Source organism: Dufourea novaeangliae, unplaced genomic scaffold, assembly GCF_001272555.1.
Source record: "Dufourea novaeangliae isolate 0120121106 unplaced genomic scaffold, ASM127255v1 scaffold7, whole genome shotgun sequence".
NCBI lineage: Eukaryota > Metazoa > Arthropoda > Insecta > Hymenoptera > Halictidae > Dufourea > Dufourea novaeangliae.
Window position 1 is genome coordinate 5,137,680 of NW_015373896.1, and position 27,521 is coordinate 5,165,200.

A 27,521-nucleotide genomic window follows, 5' to 3' on the forward strand; every position below is an offset into this window, starting at 1 on the left:
GCTCCGCTGCGAAAGTATATAAGAACTATCCTTTGTATCGATAACAATTACTCATCTGTGTTTTTTTCTGTCGAGCTTCATGAAAAGTTTAAAAAATTTCCTTATATTTTTGATCATTTTTTAAATGGCGCCGAAAGTGTCACACTTTAATGGTTACATCACGATTCTAAATTAAGGAGAAACAGAACGTTTTCGGTTAAGGAAAGGTGATGATAACAAAGATGGCCGCCGCTTCGTACCGGTTAAAAACTATTTAGACTGCGACACGTAATGAAAATTCACAATTTTAGATAGTAATATTTCACAATTAAAATTAGCCTGAATTTTGAATTCTTTACTAAAGACTTCTCTATGTTAATAATAGCATAGAAATAGTATAACATATAATAATACATAATATAGTATAACATACAATTTATAGTAAATTAGAAATCAATACAAAGCTGTCAATAGCACAATTTTCAATCTAAGAATCTGCAATCTGTCTAAGCTAGTCTAAACTAGTCAATCTAATGTTCAACGTTATTAAAATTTCTATTTTATCGCATTTGTCATGTTAAGAAGTACTCCAAATGCACAAACATCCATAGTTTGAATATACCTTACAAAATAATTTTAAAACCTACAAAACGATTAGTTACGGGATATAAACCATTTGAATAATTCACACCGTTCATCGGGTACACCCTGTATATCGTTGACATCGTTGCAAAGCACGAGGCTATTGAGTTTCTGAAACGGCGATTAAAAGCAACGACGCTGCAAAACGTTCCCCGATCGAATATCATTTTTCAGCATCGCAGTCGAGGGCTACCGTATTGCCGTGGGGGGTGTGGAGAGGAGGGTGAGATCGAAGCCCCAAACAATCCCGCGGAGATAATTCGTGTTTGTGCGGGGGATGCACGCGGTGCATCATGCTGCCGCCGGTGGATAATAGCGGCGCTGCATCAACAACACGGTGTTTACGTTCCCGGTAATACACAAACAGATGTATCCCCGACGTGTAGGTTCGTTCGCCGGATCATTTTGCGCCCCTCCCCTCTCCCGCGATACGTTCCCCCGCAAATTAACCCCCGCAGCCACGCGCGGAATCGTCCGATCCCGCGCATTTCCGCGGGAACAATTTGTACACCGTTCATTAAACAGTAATGGGAGGGGAATCTAGGCTGAGGCTGTTTGACTTTCATGAAGTCACTCGAACCGAATTATCCCGCTAACTATGTAGAATTAATTGGAGAATCCATAATTCAGTATCGAGCATCGAGCTGCACAATTGTTTAATCATCTTTGGAAAATTGACTGTAGATACTTCATACGGTAACGTGTATGTATTCGAAGCATTAATTTCTCTTCATTTTGTATGTACTTCTAAATTTTACAATGGTAGATGAACACGCGACGTGCAGTTTGAAAACTTCAGTGTACACGCGATCTTATGCTACTTATCGGCTTGACCGTGTTGTACAGGCTAACAGAGTCCTGAGAGCAACTCTCCAATAGCTGTTGCAATCCTCTCTCCGGAGTGTAAAAACTCTCTGGGCTCGAGTGGACAAGGGCCATGAGAGCTGTCCTCGAGAGTTGCTCTCGTGTGGACACGCAGCGTAACGCTTACATAAAACTGCTTCCTTCTCACTTATACCCCGTCTATCAGAAATGAGCAACCAGACGACAAATATGGCAGAAATGTGTCCACTCCTCGCTATAAGCGCGCTACCAGTCCCGATCGGTACACCTGTAGGGAGGCAATATTCTACATATACTTTCTATCATTAACCCTTAAATAGGCGTATAGGGTCACAGCCAATTCACTTGATTTATTTGGTTTTATATCTAGTGAAACTAGTAAATTATTTTTTAATACCTCTTGGTGTACTTACATTGTAAAAACAAATTTGAGGTCACTATAGTTCCCATGGATCCACTTGTAATTTTGCGCCTACTTAAAGGTTAAGTATCTTCTCACCAATTTAATGTCTATTCTACCGTTTTACTTAGATCACTGTCTATCGAAAATTTTTGCACTTTCAATCTGTAATTTTTATCCGCTGTCGATTGCATGTGCCCGATGTAAGGACCGTCCCGTAAATTCGAGGAACGTCTCGGGAGAAGCGGCTGGCCGCACAAAGCGAGCCGCCTTGGCCGGGCCCCGTTTGCCCCACGGGAGGTAATCGTCTTCTCAGCCACGCGAGACCGCGCGTACGTATTCCGCGAGCAAACACAGCCAAGATGGTCTCACGGGACAGAACAAACACCCGTGGCCTGGCCTGGGCCAGGCTCTTCGACTACGGACACTTGTTCCACGGTTCGAGGGATCGTGCTACGCCTAGATAGGTACTCGGATTCGAATACATTGATCATCACGACTCGAGAACACACCCCATCGACCTGTATGTACTCAAATGTTTGCGTATTCGTTCGTAGCTGCCAACCTAGGCGATAAAAACGTGCGCATTTCTGGGTGGTGTGAATTGGACAGTAACTATAAATGCGAGGTAAGGAAATTGTATTGAACCTTTAACATTCTGGTTCAGTGAAAGTATTTAGAATAGGTATTTCCAAACTCTTATGGGGTAACCTGTATTTTCTGCGATCCTTCACAACTTTTACTGCAATATACATATACAAGTGGAGAAGTTCAATAATTTGTTAATTTGTGTATTTTCAATATTTGTCCCTTTTACGAACGTGATAGAAATAAGAAGAGGTTCATCTTCGGTTGTTCTAGCGTTAACCAATTAACCACCAATATCGCGTTAACTCAACATTTTCATTTGCAATCTCTTTCTGTCAATTCTACATTACTGAATTCTGTTTTCGAACATTAAGGTTAACAAAAAAGAATTCTTATCAAATCGATCCAGGGGTGAAATAAGATTCTTAAAAATGTTATTTCACTCCTGGATCCTTAATGGGTTAATAAATATTTCATAACGAACAGCCTAGTTGAACAACTTCGATGTCCAGTCGAATTGATCGAAACAGTGGAAATCGTTTAAGATCGGTCCTATCGGCATTGTTCCGAAGAATTTCGTCTGTGACCACATTCGAAGCAACTTGTGTATCCGGTGTCTACCCGGGCCGATGCTCGCGCATGTGCGAACATAGTGTACACGGCGAGTCGTGAGCGGCAAAGCCATCCACTCGACGTAGTCAAAGCCTCTCTTCTTACTCCTGTTTGTCGTGGTGTCTTTCCCGGTCCTCGTCCTTCACCCCTCCTCCACCCCCCTGTGTCGCTCATCGCCGGTTCACGCTCTTCTTTCCGCGCTTCCGCCCCGCTACGGTCCTTGGTCGTCCGCGGCGGCGATCCTTCCGAGCTGAGTCCCCGAGAGTGGGCGGCGGACGGCAATTAGCATACTCGCGTGATCAAAGCGGTGGGACACGTGCGACCAGAATTAACGACCACCAAGCAGGAACGACTCTTTCCTCGCGGCGTACGCAGCGAGAAGCAAGAGAGAGCAAGTGAGCTCGCGCGATAAATCGCGCTTCCGATGCCTCGTCGACACCCGCTAGCCCGCCCACGCGAGTCCACCGTGCCCGTTTGCAGACGGACACCGATCCCTTTTCATTCTTTCCCTCCTGTGGTTCACCTTTTAACAGTACTTATTAGTTATTTTCTTACTTGCATCCTTGACTTGCTTCCTCCTTTCGGGCGTTTTCTTCGGTTGGTTTGTACACCAGCGATCCAACTAAGCTTTCGTTAGGGAAAAAACGGCGTAGGAGAAGGGCCTCCTACAATTTGGTATCGGGAATTATTGAAATTTATGCCAAATTAACATTCGATTTAACATTTATTTCAGGTCTTGAAATAGATTTGTGGTAGGAGGCCCTTCTTCTACGTCACTTTTTTCCTGGGACTTAAACTATGCTATCGAAGCTATACCGATACCGATATATTACCGAACACTGAAATAAATACCAGTATTTTTTCGGTTTCTATAAGGGTAGAACTTAGATAGGGATATATGTAGGGCGAAGGTACAACCGAAAATACCGGTATATTACCGTATTGACGTATTTATATATTATTTACCGTATTACCGGTATTTTACGTTCCTGTAGAAGTCCCTGTTTTTTCCCCTAACGGAAGTCAAGTTTCCTAGTGAGTGTATAAGATGATCGATAAATGGAGGTAGACGGTATGGAAGAAAGAGGAATCGGCCAATTGGGTATACCAACCATCCAGGGTCCACTATAGAAGACAGAATCAGAAACATAGCAATTTCTACATACGCCTCGCTGAATCCATCTAACCAACCCAAGCGAACAACCTAAAACCCGCAAAAATTCTCTTAACATCCCTTCCAATCGCAACGAGCATCACCGTATCAACTTCCTCCCACTGAGACATAACCAAACAGACGGTTTAAATCCTTAAATCCTCCCTAAAGAAGAATTACACTTCCTCCACCCGGTAGTCCCATAGAAATTAACCTGGAACACTCCATAAGATCCCTCCCCCTACTGTCTAACCATAAATTCGAGATTCAACCTTAACCCCCCCCCCCCCCCCGTTCACCGTCGTTCAGACCCCCACGAAGCCAGGATCAGTTCGATGCAAAAGAGCAAGGCCGTCTCCTCGTTCGTTCCCCGATTGGGCACGTTGTGGTAGTGCCCGCGAAAACAGTCGGTGTTGGTTCAGGCGTTGGTTTTGCGGCGGTTTAAGGGTCGTTCACGCGTGAAACAAGGAGTCGATGCCGGGACGGTCTGGATCTTAACGCTCGGTTAGACAAACGTTGTCGGCGGTGCCGCCATTAGCATATCGCGATTTGCATTTCGGTGTATTATCGAAAGGGGTCCCCGTCCCTGAACCAATCCCTCACTAGATGTGTACCCCCCCCCCCCCCCCCCCCCCCATACCCCGCGTGTATTGCCCCGAAGCGGAATAGAACGAGCATGGCACGCGACGAACGATACGCACACGGGGTCCGATCGATCGTGGCCTCTCGAATATCAGATTTACGTATCCATAACGTGATTAAATTCCGACCTGCCCGGGGTTTATGGTTAATTTATACCCGCCGGGGGTCGGCCACGATAAGGAAGGGGAAAGGCTGGCCCGATAGGGGATCCCTTGTTTCTCCTGTGTTTATTGTCGTAACTTGCGGTTAATTCGTTGGACCACTTCGGTTCGGCGGAACGACTGAAGGGGGTTGCTTGAATCTAGCCGTGGATACCCTTCTACTTTCTGGTCTTGGAAATGAACCTGTGTACTTTTGGTGGTTAGTGTCTTCGTATTCGATTTTTTGCGAGTATTTTTTGGAGCATTTGATTAAGTCAACGCTTGGCAACGAAGGGGCACCTCATGCGCCTGTTTTCCCTTCCAATGTTTCTTTTGCAACGTTTGCCTTAGTAGAAACAAAGAAACACTGATTCTTGTCTCGGTCATTCCATGGTAACGGTGGGCGATGGTGGGGACAAGTTTTGGTTGGGACAAGTTTGCCCACCGCTGGATTAAGTGGAGGTACAGGACCTGGTTGCAGATTTGAGGGTTGTTTTATGGCCAGTGTTGTATATACAGTTATTTTTCAATTGTCGAGTAATTGCCCGAAAAAAGATTTGTTTCGCAGGAATAACTTGAAATTGGCACCCTGGTTGATAATAAGAGCAATGATTCCTTCGTTGCGTAGGTAGACGTATTGTCAAATGAAATTAGAGGGAAATTAGTGTAAAAATTACGCCAAGGCGAACACAGGGAGAACCAGGAAGCTATTGCAATGCAAGAAAGCCTCTGGACTGATCATCATACAATGTTCAGTCTGGGTTACTGACAACCACGCACAAGCCTGGCGCCAAATTACACTGGCGAGCAGTAATGTTACATCGGTAATCGAGAGTTTTCGCGTGTACTTGTGAGTAAGTTGTGACGGAAAATTCCGAGAAATTAGTATATAGTGAACGGAGCTTTTCCTTCTTGGTTGATAGAGTTGTTTGTAAAAATCATGCCAAACGGACCATCCATTTTATCGTTGAACCGTATACGCACCGATTTCTATCATGTTATCCGATAAATCGAGAGAAATGTTCGGACAACAAGACGGTGGAAAGATAACTTGTGTAAGAATCGTAAGTTACATTGTGGATTAGTTGAAAAGAAACTTAAGGTAAGTTAGGACGGGTGATGTAACTGAACAGGAAGTGATTCCGCGTGTAAAAATGAAATCGAAAGTGTTGTGTACAATTTTGCTCGTACGATGTCTCATTTCCATAATAATCGAATGAAGAATCGAGAAAGATTTGTGTACAATTTTGTTCACGCGATGCTTCGTTTCTGTAAAAATTACGTTTGACACGGTTGTGTGTCTGGTCATCGCAGACTTATTCTACTTTGAATAAATGTCTGTGATGGCACGACTTTATCCACTTTCCATCGAACTTATTAGTATCTAATAATAATAAATTCATTTCTTCTGAATCAGAAATTTATAGATTTTCATGCATGTAGAAATGGCCAGCGATAGACAGACACTCGAGCAATGGGATTTTCAAATCGAATTATATCTCGACAGTGACATCATGTACAGATAATATTTATCTACACTTTCAATTCATTTTTCTATGTAAAATCACCTCTTGTCCTATTTAGTTGTATAACAATGTACATTGCCTTTATTTGTGTAATGATATTCATACATTACCATGATACCGATATTTCGTCTTTGTGAACTATTCATGACCTACGAGATGATACAATTATACCGAGTCGAGTACAGGACAGAGTAAGTACAGGACGATTCATAGAAAATAATCGAACAACGAAAAAGACCATAGTGATTACAAAAAATACTGAAGAATGATAAGTACAAAAGATCTGTAGAAAAATATAAAGTATCTTATCGTACGTAGTAATTTTCTGAAACGACTCTTTATCGATGAAAGGGGCTTGATTAACACACGACACAGAGGCAGAAGCTTTTAATAACCGCAGAGAAATTAACTTCAATCGCTTCGCACTACGCTCCAGATACGTTCAATACATCAAAAAACAGAGGGAATAGAAACTCCACCGAGCAGGGATTCTTTGCACTTTTTAGAGTAGAAGGAATTAGAAGGCTTTTAAGAAATGAAAAAGCGCAGACGATAGGGAGATTAAGCCTTTGAAGCACCTGGAAGAGACTCGGGCGCAACGAGGAGTAGGAAACGTCTGCTTTCCGCGTGGAACTTCGGGTTCTGTAACAGTATCGCTGGACCGTGAATCATTCTTCCCCCGGTCCTTCATTCGAACATAATAAATCGGAAAAACCCTGATGAATTTCTGCTCCAGATTTCGAACTGATCCCTCATTGTTCCGCGGAGCACGCGAACTACAAGGTTCTTCACAATCTGTGGCCATAAGTTCGTAGATAAATTCATTCATTAACTAGAATAATTAATCAATCACACAGATTTTTCTGATTTCGTATTTATAATGTTTGAGTTGTCAAAGCTTCACATTTTTACAATTTATGTTCTTCACTTTAATCCTTAGAAGGTGCACGTTTTACCTAGGTCCAAATATGTCCCCACTCATCTGACTTTAGCACGACATACTGATATATCGATACTGTTTTGATCTAATTTAATTTTTTCCCGTTACGTGGCGCACACATCGTGTCCTAACTCAGACCCAACCTCACTTCTGGTAACCGATAAGATATTTCGTAGATATTACCAACCCTACCTCGAGACATCGGAATAATAAATAACAGTAATAATATTCATTACACGGGTAATATCCTTTGGTAAAGTAAATACAAATATGAAGAAAGAAAAACATATAAGGATACATCAGTAATAATAATATCTTCGAAAACTGTAAATTCTTAATTAATTTCTATTTAGAGGTTAATATCCGTTGGTTTCACGTTACATAATATTTTTCGACAGTCACGAAAAACATTCAAGTTCCAGAGGGTTAAAATTCATCCCTGAAGCTGCAATCCCTGCATTATGAAACAGCCTGTATGAAATACGAGCGGTGATTCACAGGCTCCGTGGCGCGTGCGCTGGGCTCGATGACAGCGTTTAAACAAATAATGCAATATTGGGATTGGCGTGTAATTCTCATTGTCTCTGGGTTTACGCGTCCACGGGTCCTCACCCCCCGCGGTGATATCGCGTTGCACCGCGGAACCTGTTTGCGTATCACACGTGGATATATTTAATTTGGCCAGTGTCCACGAGTCTCGGCGGCCGGGTAGAGACACCCGTAATTACATTATCCCCGCAGTTGTTTATTATTCCGTCGTTCGCGCCGCCCGAGCGCAAAATAAATTCGTGTGGTTTTTAATGGCCAATCACGCGGGCGGCCTGGTCGCGAGCGAACGAGGTACCCCCTTTTCCGTTCGTGTTGTCGTAAGCACCGAGCCGCGTTATGGGAGCGAACCGACACGGCAATAACGGGACGCAAAACACATCCCCAGCGGTTCTCGTCGTTGTTGTTGGTTCAGGCTCGGGTTAAAGCGTCGTTCACGCGTGAAACAAGGAGTCAACGAATCAAACACGTTTCGCCTGAAACGACGAGTTTTGGCTGACGGGAGATCGATATCGATCCGCGTGATCGAGGCGTTGAACTATCGTCGACACAGGGTAGATTAATCTTTAGACTGTTGGCTTTTTTGTATAAGAAGACATTTTTTTTTTTTTTTTTTTTTTTATTCGGATGACTTCCAGCGTAAACATCAATCTTATCTTAATTATAACTATTATAGTAATTATAATTAATACTAACATTTATCTTTGGTCAGTTTGACTATAAACTTGTTGTGCAGTAGTATATCTTTGGCTAAAAATTTATGTGTATGTATGCACTGTGTGGTATAACTATCAAAACACCCGAAAGTTTTCAATTCTTATGGATTATGGTTAAAATAAAAACGAACCACTTTATTATTTTATTTTTTCTATTAACCACAATACATAAGAATTGAGTGTTCTTTTTTGGATTTCAGCCTTATAGTGCCCTGGAAGTACGGTCACACATATGGGTTCGTAGAATGGGAGTAGCCACGGATGAGCAGGAGGGGGGCACTTGAAATAAAATTGGATTTTGTCCCCCCTCCTTCTCGGAGGAAAAAAATTACAGTGCCCCCTCCCCCTCGACTGATAACCTGGTTACGTCCATAGTTCGTAGCAATGAAAAGGTTGAACACTACAGGGGTTACAACACTAATGTGTTAAAAATAAATATAAAAAACGGTGTCGACGACCCGTCAATGAACACGCTCACTTTATATGTATATGTATACGTGTCCAAGAAATCTTGTTATGAGTCACGATTGACCCAACCACCGACTTCGATGGTGAAAACGGTTCGGAGTCGGTTAAGGATGGTCAATCGACGTGTTAAAATGGCCGCCCAATACCGTTACTAACGTCGAAGATTCGATTTTCCATAAACAGTGAAACGAACCTTCTTTCGATTCCGGTTCCAGCAAGCCCGGACCTTGGAAATAATCGTTTGCTTCGAGCATTACGCGGACTATTTATGCACCTGACGACGATTGCGTGTGCACGCACGGAACCGATATAACCAGCGGATGCATTTCTCGTCGGGAGCGCCGACACGGGTTGCAAAAGTGCAACAACTGCTCTCTCGCTCGGCGAGCTTTCACGCTTTAATCTTCCGACGAGCTGCTGCTGTGCGTGCTCGGTCTGAAATCTGTAATCCCGTTAGCGCTAATTCCTCGGACTATCTTGTTAGATTCTCTGGGCGAGCCATCAAGCATGGCTCTTCGCGTGTAAGGAAATTAGTGGATGGGAGGACGGACAGAGTGGTGACCGCGTGATCAATTATTACAATTAGATATAAAAACATTTATGCAACTTCTATTGACACATTCTCCTTATCGTTACTTTGATCATTCTTTTGTGATACATTAATGTCTCGATGAGTACGATCTACTCGGAGCCGCTTCGGAGTATTCATGGCAAGGTTTTCAGCCCCTCATAAATTTATTTTTTACTCCAAGCCAAGTCTCTGCTTAGCTTCTGTTTACTCTTTTTTTTTTTATTGATTCCAGAGGGTGATCCTACAGTGGTGGGAATAACATCTTTGCTCGAGTCGCATTCATCGAGGAATCACTGTACATTTTTCTTAATTTTTCAAAATTCCCATTTTGGTAAATAGTTTTAGCGAATACAAATGGTAGTCTCTAGTAATCAATCATTCCCTGAACAAACTTGTGAGTCACTTTATATGCTGTTAATAGTCTGCAACCCCAAAACCAAGTATCGTTAGTTTCAATATTTCAAGCTCTGTAATTATCGTTAAGGATCATCGAAAAAGTCAACGTTACACCTCGAAACATTCCCTAGTAAACCCTCTGTTCGTCGTGTTTAGCCACGTTGAAATCACTGGTCGAATTCCGTGTGCGACGTGTACCGAATGGGCGGCGTGCATCATCCGCGGTGCACGTGTGTTTTCCGTCGATCGAGAAACGATAAAACGAGCCACGGTTTTCCCAGAAATACCGAAGAGACTAAGACGGAGAGCAAACGCGACCGATAAGCCGGTACCGTATCCGTCCACGGGAACGAGATAAGCTTTATGACATCCCCATTTGTTCCAGAACCCTTTCGTAAAATCTTACGAACAAGAGAGACCGAGCAAAGACCCTCGGGAACACCTATCCAGGTGATAATTTTTATTGTCCTCGGATGATTTATGGGGAAACCATTAGGCCAGACTGAGGATCGGTCAGCTTCACTGATATTTCAGTTCTCCTCTGGGTGAAACTTGGTATTCTTGTGTCTTCAGGGTGAGAATTCCAATGTGGTCCCTTGATGAGGTCATTTCCAGACTTCAGTCACCTGAATTCTTGCAATATTAAGATCTTGATTGGTTTTTTTCATTGTATTCCTAAATTCAGTTGGTTCGTTGACTCCACCACTGGATTTTTTAATAGAGACAATGCACTGAATATGCAACTGGTACCATCCGAAACTTGACTTCGTACATAACTATAGCAATCAAGGCATTCAACCTCGTTCTCCCTAAAATCGTAATTATTTAATTATGTATAATTATATAGAAAAATAATACCTTCCCCACGTTTCATACACGTACAATACAAAACAATGATCATCCACCAAAGAAGCCAGAACTATGAACACCGATATACACGTCAGAACCCCACCTCCCCGTCTTTCTCTCCCATTCCCAATCGAGCCTAACGAGTCGTAAGTTAGCGACGATAATCGATAACCATTCCGGTAACTCGTTATTTCCACGATTCAGAGACATTATCCGTTTCCCCGGGCCTATTCAGCCTCTCTTTCCTTTGCGACGACACGCACCTCTCCGACTGGCTGCGAACGATAAAAAAACCATTTTCCACGGTTCCGTAACCGGCCTCGATCATCGAGGTATCCTCCTCCTCCGCAATTCAAACGGCGGTTTTTTTCCAAGGATTTAACGTTCCAGAAAAATTGCGCAACAAAGCTGCGCGTTGAGAGAGAGGGTAGAGATATAGGGGATGGATAGAGAGGAGGTTAGGTGAGGGTTCCGTGGGATACAAAAGGGTACGGATGATTGCATCACGAGGAACGTTCGTCGTCGATCGTAACGCGACCGATCTGTCCTGAGGCTGCACCTCGGGGGGATCGGAGCTAGGAATCATTCAGCGGGCCCTCCTTAAAACAAGGCCAATCTTAATTAGGGGATGCACCGGCACCTTTCTCATGGGATCAAGTAGAGTACTGGTCTCCGGGTTTACGAGAATACCGTGCCTCGCTCTCTGCCATCCACTTGCCCCCGGCAGATACCCCTTTACCCTCGTCCCCTATTCGTCAGACTCGCGACTATCCTGTCTTCGCCATCCTGTTCACCCCCTCCCCCCTAAGATATGACTTTCGAATTCGACGAATTTCACGCGGGTCTGGATGGTGTTCAGCTGGGGGTTGAAAGGGTGAAGCTGTCGTTCATTCTGATAGGTTACGATCGCGAGAATTAATCGAAATATAGTTAGGCAGTATGGAAATATCATAAAAACAAAGCATTAATTAGTAGAATAAATATCTGAAATTGTGAATTTGCATAAACTTCCGCAATCTAGTAACAATAAATAGTCCACTAGTTGTTTTTATTTATGGGGTGCTACAGTTGATATTAAAGGTATATTATGAATTTGTGTAGGATATTGGAGAATCATTACGAATATTTTTATGGTCTTCGGATGATTTATGGATACATTGTAGATCCTTGATTTCCATAGAAAGTGAATAACCTATTGGCACATGTAATAATTACACAGGTGGACGAATAATTTTCTCCCTCACTGTACGGTAGACTGTCTCCAATTCGATAATATTAGTTTCTTGTACACGAAATGAACCCTTTTACTCATAACACTGTCTTCATGACTGAACATTTTTAGATCTCTTGAACACGTTCCTCTGAAAAGAAATCTCGTCGGGTCAAGATCGTCGCAGAAATTGCACTAGATAAAATTTATAGTAATACTTCCTCTTCAATAAGAATTGGTGAATTTTGACCTGCAGACCAAAAATTCCATCGTTGGTACAGACACAGAATAGACGAAACGTACGCCGTAAGAAAAGTGACCGGAATCAAAGGGGACCGGACGTCTCGGTAAACACTTTCCCGGCCGATTTAAGAACCCAGCTCCATTTAGGTGGCGATAAGATGGTTCCTGAGAGAACGCAGATCGAACTTGTCTGGTCGTCGAAGAAGACCAAGCGCCACGAGGAGCGGGTTAAGGCCGCTCGTAAAACCGACTGCTATTTATCCCCGTTCCATTTGCAGGCCGGTATTCGTAAACGAAAACCCTCCGCGCGCAGACGCTTCCGGACGAATCTACGCCAGACAATCTGACGACCGTCTCACGGTCTTTCGTCTCGTATCGTCCACGTTTACGCTTCCAGGCGACGACAGACGTTGTCTGCGCCATGTCGACGTCGGTTCACGGTTGTCGTTGTCCTTCGTCGTTGAAATCGAGCCAATGTCCAAGGTTTCAGACAGGATTGACACTCTACATTTTAGAGCCTAGACTACGTAAAAATTGTCAGATGGTACGAACGTTTCAGAAGTCGAATTCAAACCATGTGTAGATTCAAAAAGGATTTGAACCCTGGATCGAACTTTGTGGAAGTCAAAGGTGACAAGGGAACGCTTGAAGCTCAATTGTATGAAAGATCAAGATGTTGATCAAGATTTGAGTTGAGCAACTTCACAAGAATATAAAAATATAGACACTTACGCGACAATTAAATGCTTCGACACTGAAATTTGATAAAATTCAAAAAGTGAAGTTAGTCACTTTGACCTGTCAACGACTCATTTAAGGCTCGTGTTTCTTTGACAGGGTCACCGTGCCGAAAATTTATAAGGGCAATTTTTTATCAGGATAAAATTAAATAAAAAATCAATTATTGTACAATTTTATTGAGACAATTTAAAAATTACCATAGAATTTTATTTAAAAAATAACAGAATTACATATCATAATAATTCAAAATAATCTCAATAATGTACAAACGTATAAAATGATATCATCGGTACACTAATTCACGTGTCAGGTCGAAAACCTATAAAGGTTTCAGGACAACACGAACATTTTCGTTGGTCACGGTCAACGTGTATCAAGTTGCCCGCGTGTAAATGGTCCAGTCACGTGGCGTTGTCAATTTGCATCTAGGCGATTGGTTCCCCGGTCCGGTCGTAGCTCGAGATAGTCTGTGGTCTAACCAGTGGTCTGTTGCTCGAAGTCGCTCGAGTGTTATCCTATTACAGTTTTTCCGGGACCGTGATCGAAGAACGAGGTTGTTGTTCATAGAGGTCGAACGAATGGTCAGGGATTCAAGTGGTACCCGAGTGGTCGGAGGAAAATTGTTTCAGTCTTTCCGTTCCAGTGACTTCGTCGTACTCGGTCATTTCGATTTTTGTACAGCCTTTTGTGAACAGAAAATTTTCTGGAGAGTTTAAAAGAGAGTGTTTTAAAGAGAGGTGGTTAAGAAGATGGATAAAAAATTGGAAGAAATATGCGAGTACAAAACTGTAAGCAATATGAGTGTTTACAAATTTTCAATATTTTGCGTGGTACCTAGTTTTATGAAAAAATGATTTTTGCGTTCCTTGTGGTACACTTATTAAATACTGCAGTGCACAGTGCGTTTTTGAATAAAAATAAAACAGAAGGAATTAATGTCTTCTGTCCACTTTATGATACTAAAAAATACTTTCAGAGCGATTACCTTGTCAAAAATATTTTAAAAGAACAAGACGAATACAAAGACCGTAGTATTATCAACAATATCCATCGTTGTGTCACATATATATACATCACTTCGTAGTTTAATATAATACAAATTTCCATAACACTGCAAGTTCTCATGAATTTAATCACCGTGTTATACGAGGCTCACCTGCCAACGCGTTAAAGAACCCAACAGCGACTTTCATTCATGCCCTCTAAAACCAATCGAACGTCTCAAACAAACCCATCTCCACCTCGATTACTACCTCCACCCCTAAAACAATCAACCGCAAAATCGATCGGTCTATCCCGCGACAACACGTAACAAGACCCCCCCCCCCCACGCGTCCCCTAAATGTCCCAATTGTTGCGTTCCCATAGCCACGGTCCTATCGTCGCCACATCGAGGACTAATCATCCGTGACTAACACGGAACAAACTTCCTCCGTCGTTCCTTCGCGACGTTGATCGTACGGAATCGCACGCAGAACGTGTTGTTCCGCGCAATCTATGCCGGTTCTACCCCCTTACGCGTACAACCACACCACCCTTCGTCGAAGTCACCGACAAGGCTCCCCGGGATAGAAGTGAACAACGCGTGGTATCGAGCAAAGTACAACCCCCGGGGGTAGTAGCCAGAGAGGGAGATGTTGGTTCGGTAATCGATACTAATTAGGACGAGGCAAAGTTTCGGTCGTGCTCGACTCTCGTAACGCACCTACAAATACAAACACACACGACCAAGTAAATATCTATACACATATATACATACACACATTACCAATCTATACATATATTATAAACACATACACGCACATGAAACCGTGTTGGAACGTTGAACCGGTATATCTGCCTACTTACCCAGAGGGGTTTGGGGGGTGGGGGGGCTAATACTACTACGATCCACGACGTATTGTGGGCTTTCGGGGATTTATCCCCCCATTATAATGTCGGCGGTGAGTGTTCTCGACGTAAATGGGCCCTATCGCTGTCACGTGGACAAAGGCCGCGGACCGACGTGGTTATGACGGCAACGCGATACCTCTCAAATAATATAATAATAATAATAATCGTCGTCGTCCTGGGCAGGATGATAAAGGCGCGCAGGAAGCCAGACCTGGCAGCCTGCTGCTGCCTACAGACCCGTGCGGTAAGCTCACTCTCTCTCTCTCTCTTTCTCTTGCCCCTCTTCCTTCCACTCTTATTTTCCTCCCCCTTTTTTCAATGGAGAGGCAGCCGACGAGCCCTCCCGCGGCCCCGGATACATCATCGGATCTGAATATGGATTTCTTTCTTTTCTACCGGCGCTTTGTCGAATTATTATTCCCCTCGTTGCCTCCGCCTCCCACCCTCCACTCCTCTGTGTCGTTGGATGTCCCTCTTCTTCTCGTTCTTCGGCCTGGTCTCCTTCCTTCTTTCGTCAGTTTTATCTGCCCCCCCCCCTCGCCCACCGACACGGTTCCGCCTTATTCCCTAACCGTCTCGACTTACCCTTACCCCCGATGGCCTTACCACCCCACGCAAGTGCGCTCGAGTGTCGCATCCTCCTTTTGCTGCTCGAGAGCCCCTTATCTATCGCGACGACGACTTCCTGCACCCCCGACCGTGCGCGGTCTCATTTGTCCAAGATTCGATTCTGGTCGTATCGGGGGATGTGATATTCCTTTTTTTTTTTTTTTTTTTTTTTTTTTGATGTGATGGGAATATAGATAGTGGGAAAGGGAGAAGGATGGGAGGTGATTCGAGGAATGATTATAGAGAATAAAATAGAAAATTCGTTGCTTTAATTCTCCACGGACTAAAAAAATCCTTCAACGATCAACATAGCACTGATTCTCCATTATTCATAAAGTTTCAATCTACCAAAATAGTTTTCGAAGCTACCAAATCCTCGACGCAGCACAAAAGAGTCACTCAAAACCCCCTCAAAAATCGAAATTCCCACCGGTATCCAAACACACAACATCCAGATCACGCGACTCATCGTACGAAACATCCGAATGAATTCATCAGCTTCATCCCCCGTCCGAATAGATCCTCCATCGCCTCATCTTCCACTCGAGCTGTCCTTGACCGCCTTAACCGACGGACCGTTGCCACCTTTTCCCCCCTTTTAGAAGGGATACGCGGGGAGGGGTATGAAAAGTTGAACGGTGAAATCGACCGTTCGTCCACCCTGAACCACGATGTGTAAACCACGTATTGATTGCAATATTGCGCGACCATCAACACGTTTTAGGGATAGTGGTCGCGGGTGTCTCGACTGTTTGGCCGATGGCTGATCCCGATCGTAAACATCGATGCTCTCTTGGGGGTAGGATGATCGTACTCGCGCGTGGAGAATTTCTCCAACTGGCGAAACGTCGATTTCCTGGCCTAATCCCTTGGAGGTCGGCCCATTCTCGGGGACCACGACAATTCTGAACGGAGTACACAAGATAACGCCCTGGTGGGAGCCTGAAAGATCAGTCGCCACACCGTGGAAGGGGGGAGGGGGTTACGCCAATAAAACCGGGCACTCTCTCCCTCTTTCTCTTTTGGAAGAGAGAACCGTAAACCGTGGCCAAACAAACCCGAAATAACTGTCGAAGTCGGGCCTTTCGTCGTCGTCGAAGAGCCCCCTGGCCCCAGCGGTATTCTCGACCGCAAACAAATAATAAACGTGGCTGCTCCTACGCCGTTGCCAGGAACGCCCGAATACCTGATAGCCGGGGCCGGCCTCGTTAGATGACTCATGTGATTTCCTCGCGGGACAGGACCCGATATATGTAACACGTACTCGGAAACCGTTCCGCGAGGAGCGCCGCTCCTACGGAGGACGACGACGGTTTAGGCGATGCGCACACCTGGCGACTGGGAATTCGGTGCGGTCTTTTCGAAGGTTTCGAACCGGTTGAATTTCGTGGATTCTGGGTGGTAGTCGAGATTTGATGTTCTTGAATTGTATAGTGGTGTGGAAAGTTTTGAATGTACTCAAGCGTTTGAAATTTTTCGAAGATACGATTTCGTTGAGGTTCTGGATGTATGGGATGTCTTCGGAGGTTTGAATTGCTTCGGGGAGTTTGGAGATTTGGATACCTTGAAAAATTTGAAAGTCTCGACAGGTTTCGAAAGTCTTCGATATCTTGAAAGGTTTGAAAGTCTTGGAAGTTTTGGGAATTTTTAATTTCTTGAATGGTTGGAAATCCCAAAAGTCTTTAATACCTTGGAAGGTTTGAAAGGTTGAAGGTTGAAATTGTCTCGATTGATTGGAAATCCTACAAGTCTTGGATACCTGGAAAGGTATGAAAGTCTTTAGAGGTTTTGAAAGTCTTCGATATCTTAAAAGGTTTGAAAGTCTTGAATACCTCAAATACTTTACATACATTGAAACAATTTAAATGTTTTGAAAATCTAGAACGTCTAGAATCCATAGATGTTCTGAAAATGCAATTGTTTCCTCAAAATAAATTGTTTCCAAATAACAACGAGTGAGTTAATTCGATCGGTTCAATGTAAAATTCAATCCATTTTCTTTACTGAAATCTCTTAATCACCAAGTATCTAAATCGATTCTCCTCGATTATAAATCGAGTATATCATTAAATATTCTTTCAACTCCAGCGACCTCTTCTCATAAATTCGTGATCCTCCTCCAGTCTGTATTAAAAGTCCACGAAGACTGAGCACACGAGATCGGCCGTTTTCTTTATCCAACACCGTGTGTCGTACGTGTAGGCTGACGGTCGACGATCGTTCCGAACGTTGCCCACGGGGTTGCAATCATCGTTTCCGAGACAGCCAAGGCCACACCCTTGATTCTCATTAAGATTTACCGCCTAAACGAGCGCTACCTATGTCCGGACGGGGGCTACCATACCGGACCCCTCGTCGAAAATAATATAAAATGATGCAGCCGCTTTTTCAGAGCGGCGACGTCGATTAGGAACAGCCGGACGAACACGGTGCCGCGCCGCTCCGACTCCTTTAGAATCTCCTCTTACAGCTGACTCCTTCCGACGATCCATTCCACTCGTGGTACGTGACTCGACGAACAGACTAATCGTGGAAAACGACCGTGTCGATATTGACGTAATTAATTACGATCTTAAATCGTGTTTCAAGCAACTGATTGGATCTTCCACGAGATCTAGCAAAACCTTTTTCCATTTTTTTGGAATATTATACACGGCAAAAGTATTAGGTTATTGGAAACAAATTTTGTTCAATCGCATGAAGATACCGAATGTTTAAAGCAGAATCTAATAAGAATCCTGGTGAGTCTTTAATAAATCGCTTCTATTTTCAACTTATAAAACCTCCAAGGAATGTTAACAATTTCCCTTCGATATCTGCTTTTGTCAATCAACCTATACAATTTCGAATTTCCTTAAACGTCTACAGTCTGATAATCCCATAATCACGTATAGTTCGTGGAACTGAAATAAAAAACATTTATACGCTCATTCAAAATCGTAAACTTAAGCTTGCGGTGTAACAATCCTCTAAAACCAAAGTAGATTAAATACGAGTATATAAAAAATGATAAAATCGATGGACTTTTATGAAATGTAAAAAACCCCAAAAATAAGTACTCTTACATACGCGTTTTATTTTTATCGAAACAAAAATGTGCACCAAAGAAAAATTGTAAAATATAGATTAGTTCGTTTCTGGTTCGGTGCTGAACGAGTTAGAAGGTCGTGAGTGGTGTTCGCGAATCGCGTTTTACAATGAAATATTCCGGGAACGATGCACGGTCCGCCTCCGGAGGAGCACGTAAGGCTACCGAGGAGATCACGGCAGAAGGAACATTCGGCGTGACGAACCACCTATAATTAGAGCAGGTATTCGAGTGAAAATTATAGAGGGGAAAAGGACGAAGGGCAAGCTAGGGTAAGCGAGATGACGGTGGGGAAGAAACCGGGACGAGGGAGGGGAAGCCGTCCCCGCGAACTGGTATCGTTCGACTAACGACGGCAGAAAATCCGAGGACAACCATGTTCAAAGGGTTGATCGACATGAAATTTTTCGATTTTCTATTCGTCTAACGTATCTACTCGCATTTTTCTCCTTAATTCTCATTCTAATCCTATGACAAACATTTTTTTAAGTAATTTTTACAACACTGGAATCTATGCAAAATAATATTTTTAAGCTAATAAATTGAATGCAATTTATTTTTATTCTTTTTTCAAAAGTCCGACATTTTTCGTGGTAAAGAAAAGTGTAAAATAGTGGACAAGGTTCAGCGTTAATATTGATAAAGTGGTATAGACTTTTGGCTTCATTAGGTTTTTATTTATCGAATTTATTATCGATTATTTTACGAATTCTTTACTTTAGTAGAATTGCTTTTCAGTATAATATCGTTTCATCTATTCTTGTCGAATAAAATGATGGCAATATTTATTCACATTTTTATGCAATCTTGCATGCAATAAACATCCATCTTGCAAAATCACTTTATTCCTAATCTGTTTACGATATAAAAATCGAACTTTGGTTCTCTTAGATCGATCGTTCGACAAACCATTTATTCCACAGGACTTCTCTCCCTATTTCCTCGAACAATCGTTTCGTAATATTAAGAATTATCTAGCGTAATTTGAAATCGATGAAATACACAAAATCATATACCAACAGACGACGTTTCTCAGCGCGACGGTGGTTGAACGTCGAAGTGGAACGGGGACAGGTAAAGGGTTAAGGCGAAGAGGATCGAATATTTTCTCGCGTCCTGTCGATAGCTCTCGCGGCGGAAGAGTATAGGTTCTCCTATAGCAGGTACTTATTAGACGGCTGGCATTAAATAAATTCGATAATCGAGAACCGCCTTTCTATCGAACCACGGCCACCCGTACGTTAATCCGGGCATCTGCCGGTGAATTGAATTTGACACGCTTTCTCTGTGTACTATACAACGCGTGGAGGGGGACTTTCACCCGATCGCGTCGCACCGCCTCGACGCAATGAAACATTGCGGTGTCCCTTGTCCCTTCGAGGCTTTTTTTTTTACGGGGATTCCATTGAATTCCGTGTTGACCTTCGAATGGTACACGGAGGCGCCTGTTGGGCAAGTGGAGGAGGACGGTCGCGCGGTCAGTTGCGAGCTGTTTCGTAACAGGTGTAACATACGTGACGAAAAGAAAAAAAGTAAAATTGAGTATATACTATTCTCTGTTGTGCGTTGTTGCAATCGGGGGAAAACCACACGAAAATTATGTACAAGGGAGAAAAATTTATGTTAAATGAATATTTTATTTCAGGCTTCAGTGTTAGGGAACTCAACCTTGCCATCGACCCTTTTCTTTAAGGTAGTCTTTTCAGTCAAAAAGTGCACTGCACTGAATTTCGAGTTTTCCCAGTGTCCCGACAGGAATACTCCCCTATTCCCTGAAGGTTAAACACAGCTGTGCAGAATTTTATTCGAACAACAATAGGCAGTGAAATTGTTCATTACAGTAATTCCCACTAAACGAGTCATAAACAAATCGGCGGTAAATCCGCAGAGATTTATCGAATCCTTAACTTTATTCACCTAACATCATAAATCCGCACAACCAGCTCCCAATTTGACCTCCAATTCAAGGAAATCCCATTTAATTTCCGCATCAATCAATCCACGAATCTCGAAAACTCTCCAACAAAAAAAAAAAAAAACCAACTTAACAGTTCCGAAATACGCATATTCGAGTCGAATCGTTAAACTTCCGTGGTATTAAAACGTAAAAAAAGAAACGAACCGTCCTTCGATCGAAATATCGGCGCAGATCGACGATTAAGAGTGGTATGGTGGAAAGGTGGGGGGTAGGGGGATCGTCGGCGTGCAGAACCGTGGATAATAACGCTACGGACGCTTCCGGGATTGTTCCAGGTACCTGGGAGTGGAGCCCCGGCTGAATAGCGGCGGATCGGGCCAGGGAAACGGCGGCGTCGGAGGCGGCGGCGTAGTCGACGGACAGCCTCAGATCATCGGCGCGGGTGTGATCGGGCCGGCGAGCGCCGAAAAGAGCTGCAAGAGCGTGCACCTGACCGCCAAGCAGCAGGCTATATGCTCCCGCTCGCCGCCCGTCCTGCAGGTATTTACCTCGCGGCCAGGGGCCGAAGAACCTCTCGGATTAATGCCCGGGGAAGCACGCGGCTAATTCGATTCACAAGAGCCAGTACGTGCGATAGAAAGAGATAGAGGGATGGGAGAGAAAGGAAGATAGAACGAGAGGGGCGTGAAGGTGTACAAGGTGGATGGAAGGGAGAAAGAAAGAGAGAGGCGTATAAAGTTTGTCGGTGTAATTTTTCGAACGGGCAACGGACCGCTTTAACGCTCGGGATCCGCTCGTTCATCGACGACGACGACGACGAATCGTTTCCATTTTTCTTCCCCTTTGTCCACGGGACGAGCTTCTCACGGCGCATACCTCTTTGTGATACCCGGTTCAATCGCGAGATAGAGATAGGCTCGCGGGCACGGTGTTACAAGTCGAGCTCCGAGCCGGTTAGGCTGCGTGTCCACGCGGGAGCGAGTCTGGAGGGTGGAGTGTGGATCGGGGATTTTGGAAGCTGATTTCATGTTGTGGTTTATTTAGTTGGTAGTTTGCAGAGTTTGGTGAAATGTAATCTAATTACAAAATCTAAATTCCAGTAGTATACAATCCAATTATAATCAGTTAATTACATTGTAATTAACTATACCGAATTTACAATAAAGATTACAAATTACAGTAATTGGAATTTAGATTTTTATTTTGTATGTATTGTTGTTTTTTATTGATTCACTGTGGCTGTAATAAGTTTATGGTGAAACTGTAATTTCTCCACTGTATGTTTGCCAGAACTTTTGTCGGGTATATGGTTAGAAACCGGAGGAGTTATTTATATGCAAGAAAAATTTTAATAATTGCCAGTAATTACTCTCCGGAGTAGCTGTAACCCTTATGATCACTTGAGAATGATCTCCTTTAAGTTTTAGCGATTAGAAGCGATATTTCTTTGAAAATAATAGAAATTGCAAAATCATTCTCTGATGCCATACTAAAGCTACATCTCCGCATAACGTCATTTTCCGAGAGTGAATTCTTCTCTAATTTCAAACGTAAGAACAAATCTTCGATAAATTGCTCTCAAACAACTGTCCTTTCGACTTTCAAAAGTATAATCTTCTACAATCTACTCTCAAGTGGACACGCGGTTTAAGCCTCCGGCGACTAAGGACGAGAAAGAACGGTCTAACAAGATACGTAAGCAAAAGATTGAATGGCATAAAGAATCTTAATAAATAAAACAGACAAAAGTTTCTAAAGAAGAACGTTATCCCATATACGGTGTGTCGAAAAAAAAAACAGGATCCACGGATTATCATTAAAAACACTTCATCTCTAGAATAAAGTCGAACAATCTTCCTGCTCAAGTGTCAAAACACTCGGGGGATACTAAAATTATCAAAACACAGAGAGAACTTCCTCTGAACTGTCTGTGAATAATATAAAAAAAAGAATTCTTACACACTCGATAATTTTTTATCGAAACAGAGGAAGCAAAATACATACATATAAATACTCGGATAATTCCACCAGCTAGGTTCCCAGCGATTTCTTTTTCGTTTATTCGCCCCGTCTCTACGGATCCTCTCCACGGTTCTCGATTTGAGATCACAGAATTCACGACTTCATTCCCCGACAAGCGGACTCGCCGCGGAAGGAGGTCGGTCGCGTGGGGTTCACTGAGAAGACCCTGACTGTTGCGAAGCTGGACTATTAAATATTGCACGCGCGGCAAACGAAAGCTACAACTCGAGCCTGGCATTCCGGGAGTTCTTTAGAATCGCGCGAATCCAACCAGTGCCCTCGCGGCCGCCGAGACGCCTTAAAGGGACGTTCAATTTCCCGTCGTGATTCGAGGTCGCTCCGACAACGAGCACACGAGGGAAGGGGGGGGGGCGAGTTTGCGATGGGAAAATGTTAATAAACCGAGTGATTTTTCGATCTGTGCGACCTGTCGTTGAAAATATACAATCGTTTCTTACACGTAGATCGTCGTTCAAAAATTGTTGAAGACTCGCTGCTAGTTTTTTTTACAAATAGTTTAAATGAAATTACAAATTGCATAGTAATACACACGGCGTTTTCTTGTAACACTGTTCGACTCTAACACGATTCCAAAATACGGGAACCACCTGAATAACAGTGTCACTCTTCAGGAACGGATTTGATAAGATCAGAAAAAATATTTTTATTTTTCGGCTGTACTTAATTAAAAGATATTTGTAAATATTAACAACAATCAATCGGTGAAGTACCTACACTGTTTGATTAGGGAATTTCCTAGTGAATATTTAATTACAATTTTGGAATGATGCTTGAATGAAAGAAAAACTGATCGTACAATTCAACGTGTGCCAGTATCCCTCAAGAGGTTAAAGAATTGTACAGATCACTGTAGTTTTGTTAGTTCGTGGAATTTGACACTGTTTTTTGTTATGTGCAATGCGAAAGTGTAAGTCACGAAACTAAAGAAACTGACTGTTTCCTCTTATTTTATATTACACTTTATATTTCACTATTACCAAAGAATTTACAGCACATATAAAATGCTACGTAATAAATCATGTTTTTTTTTTTCGCTCACCCGGAAAATAACATGCTTTTCACTAGTGAAAAGCACTTTTCTTGTATTGGTGAGATACACGTAACCATATCGGGTCCACTATAAACGATTAAAATTATAATCAAATTGCATAAAAAGATTTATGAAAATTCAAGATCATTAAGGCCCAGTCTGCTCGATATCCCGCCGCGACTCGTCCCCCTAGTTGGGCGCAACAGCTTACGGATTGGAAACGCGGGCTCACGTTCCCGAAAATCGCGTTTACCTTTCCCTAATGCACAAATCTTGTCGAGGGGTGGGGCCGGGGTTTGCGGGGCACGTCTAGAAACCGGTGCCTAGGTAAACTCGAGGCCTCGATCGTCTCTTTGAACGACGCCGACCGTCTCGCTTTTCCGAGTCCGGGTTACCGACAAAAGGCCTGGGCCCCATGAATATTCATAACGGCCGATCCCCACCCCCCCCTTCTGCTTCACGGGGACTTTAATTCCAAACGATCGAGCCCAGCACTGTCGAAACATCCTATAGATTTTTATTGTCACGTTCAACATTTAAGTTTTGATCACTGACCCCCCCCCCCCTCCGATCGCCATGGTTCTTGCACCGGAGGAACGGAAATCGGTATCTCATTGACCGCGATTCGCGGTCCAGTCGGACAACAGTTGATGTTTTATGGCTCGGTACGTGATGTTCTTAAAACGATGAAGCAAGATTTGTTCAACGGAAAAAAGATTTCGGAGCACAACGTCGATTATACGAGCTTGTAGGGTTACTTTCACCCTGCTACAGTCCTTCAGCTGTATGTTTAATGTAATGCTGAGAAAGAGCACGCAGTTAGTTTCATTGCTGCCTCGTTTTTTTTCTGCAATTTAGAGAATTTTTTTTTGGATTAAAAACAGCAATTATAATTAGACGTACCGTTAAACGATTTTGAGAAGAAACATTTATTACTAGCTTCTCCGTATTTTCCTGCGATTTAGAGAAATTTTGTTCGGGATTAAAAGCATAATTGTGTGGTATACCGATAATGAATTCTTTAAAGAGACATTTATTCTTCATAAAATCGGGAAACTGTGCAGCTTCGGTAATGTTCATCCTCCAATCGGTGCACCGCCATTTTGGAAAAAAAATTTAAATTACACAACCTAAGCTGTAAATTATATTAAGACAGCATAATAGATTACTAATTAGTATACGTTAAAAGTACAATCGTATAAGTTGGAAAAATTTTAAAGTTCATAGGATTAAAGAAATAAATACGGTTCTGGGTCTAAAGTGACCCGAATGCTGTAGAAGGGTGCTCGAAACTTGTGGACAGTAACATGCACGCAAACAGTTGTTATAGGCCGAAAATTTATTTACTTTTTCGTGCAGTTTGAACTGAATTACATTCTATTGACAGTATAATTGGAAATAAGCTTCATTCGTGGACCCTAAACTCCTCCTTTAAAATTCCCTTGTTGTGTATACACAGGATCGGCTGGACAGACCTCGTTGGAACTTACGGTCAGGTACACTGTCGAGCACCAAGGCAATTACGGAGTACCTGACGATTTCTATAGACACGACCGAGTGGAATGTTTGAAGTGGAATTTGAGTAGTCCCGTGGAACGTCGGTTGTCTCTTTTGTTGTTTCGAACGTACACACCTTTCCCGCCGAGATCCCACGAGATAGAAAATCACACGTTACACGCGTCAGGTGACCTATCCAACTTCGTCGACCTGAAAACAATTCCTATACGTTCAAGGTATCCGTTAATCTTATACAAACGGATCTGTCGCGAATGACACGTAACCTACTGCAGGTTATACAGGGTGGACCACGAAACGTGATCAGCTTAGATTATTCCACTTGTACATTACATTCAACCATCAGCGCAGACGTCATAAATAGAACTAAACAGTACTGCAGCTAATAGACACCATTTTGATAATCGTTTTAATTAAGGTGAATGATATTTTCATAATGTTTCTTTGAATTAAAAGAAAAAATATTTGTTATGATGTTTGCTCAATTCATAAAAAAAAATAATATCGATAAAATCCTGAAGGTAACCTTGAAAACTCTAGAAAAAATGGTTGACCAAAAATTCGGTACAATCATCTCAGCGCTCTCCTTGAATCGTGTATTAATACTAGCAAAAAATTTCAATCGAACAGATGCCAGTAGAATAATCTAAATTGATCACGTTTCGTGGTACACACTGTATAATTTTCATAATACAAATACGTAATCCTAACGTTACATGGTTCTGATTCCTAACAGATCCGAACCTCTCATGCCAATCGATCAAAGTCTTGTCATAACAAGGAAAAAGGTCTCGACAGTGTACAAACTTTTTTGCAAATATTGATCTGACGGGGAACGCGTTAACAGCGACGGTAAATCGTTCTCCGTACCCAGGTTTCCCCCCTCCCCCTCCCGGCCGCTCAATTCGCCTTTCCATTCGCGGCTTTCACGGTCTTTACTTTCAGGCAGTCAGCGCGGGCGCGAGATTGGCCATAGAGGAGTGTCAGCACCAGTTTAGATCAGCCAGATGGAATTGTTCCATCAGCCCGGAAAATCCGGAGAACGTGTTCGGTGGCGTGATGCTAGTCAGTAAGTAGACATTCAACCGCCTCCACGAATCCTCGACAAGCTGCAGGTGAGAAAATCCTTGATGACGCGGCGGATCATTGGAGAACAGGAGTCGATAGTGTACAATCGGCGGGGATCCCGTGGGAATATAACTTCTTCCATACTTGTTGAATTTTTGTTGTTTTTTAACGTCAACTTTAGTGTATGTTTATACAAGGTGTCCCATTTAAATCGACCTACTCGAATATCTCCGAAACTATTGACGATATTAAAAAATGTTTCAGACAAAAGTTAAATGGTGTCAGGGCACACACTTTTTAATGTAACTTTTTTCTATGTGGACGCGTACAGGTCACATGAAGGTGAACTTTTTTTTTTTTTAATGGAATCTTATATTTTTTAATACACTAATTCGCGATACGTCACTTTATGTAGGGAATAACTAGTAGCATCAAGTAGTATAGGTACACTGCGGATATTTTTCTTTGAAATTCTGTCCTATATTGATTTTCATATATTTGCATCTAATACTAAGAATTCCTATAAACTTCTGCAGTCTACTTATAGATACTATCAATGCACTAAAACCGCAGCTCAGTAACAACTAATAATATTTCCACCTCACCAGTTCAAAATTAAGAACCAGCAAAGTAGTAATATCTTCCAGACCACCGCGGAAAGTTGAACAGTAAACAAAATTCACAACACCAACCCAGCAAAGAGAAAACAACAAATTTCTGAAAACCTCGTATTTTCCAACGAAAATTTCAAATAAACTTATCCACGTTATCAGGGATCGGTCAAGAGGCCCCTGCTCGCCAGCAGCGAGTCGAACATAATTTTAATTAAAACTAATACCCTAGAAAGTACTCTGAGAGAGAAAGAGGGAGTTTCGTAATCACGGTCGCGCCGTTAGAGGGGAAGGGGTGGCGCGACCGAAGAAAATGGAAAAGCTTCGTTTTTCCGCCGTGGCAGCGAAAAAATTCTTGGTGCATGTTCGCAGACAGTCGCGAGGCAGCGTTCGTGTATGCAATATCAGCGGCTGGGGTCGCTTACAGCGTCACCAGGGCCTGTTCCAGGGGCGAGCTCACCGATTGCTCCTGCGACAACCGGGTCAGAACACGCCGGCCGAATAATTGGGAATGGGGCGGCTGCAGCGAGGTAATTTCACC

General features: G+C 42.9%; 1 protein-coding gene across 1 annotated transcript in view; it reads left to right on the plus strand.

Moving 5' to 3' along the window:
- Window positions 1-27,521, plus strand: part of LOC107193317 (protein Wnt-1-like) — a 73,299-nt gene that overhangs the window by 38,041 nt on the left and 7,737 nt on the right. The window contains exons 2-4 of the mRNA XM_015582721.1: window positions 21,049-21,253; window positions 26,247-26,370; window positions 27,353-27,510. Coding sequence (XP_015438207.1) covers window positions 21,049-21,253; window positions 26,247-26,370; window positions 27,353-27,510 — 487 coding nt within the window. The remainder of the gene's footprint in view (window positions 1-21,048; window positions 21,254-26,246; window positions 26,371-27,352; window positions 27,511-27,521) is intronic.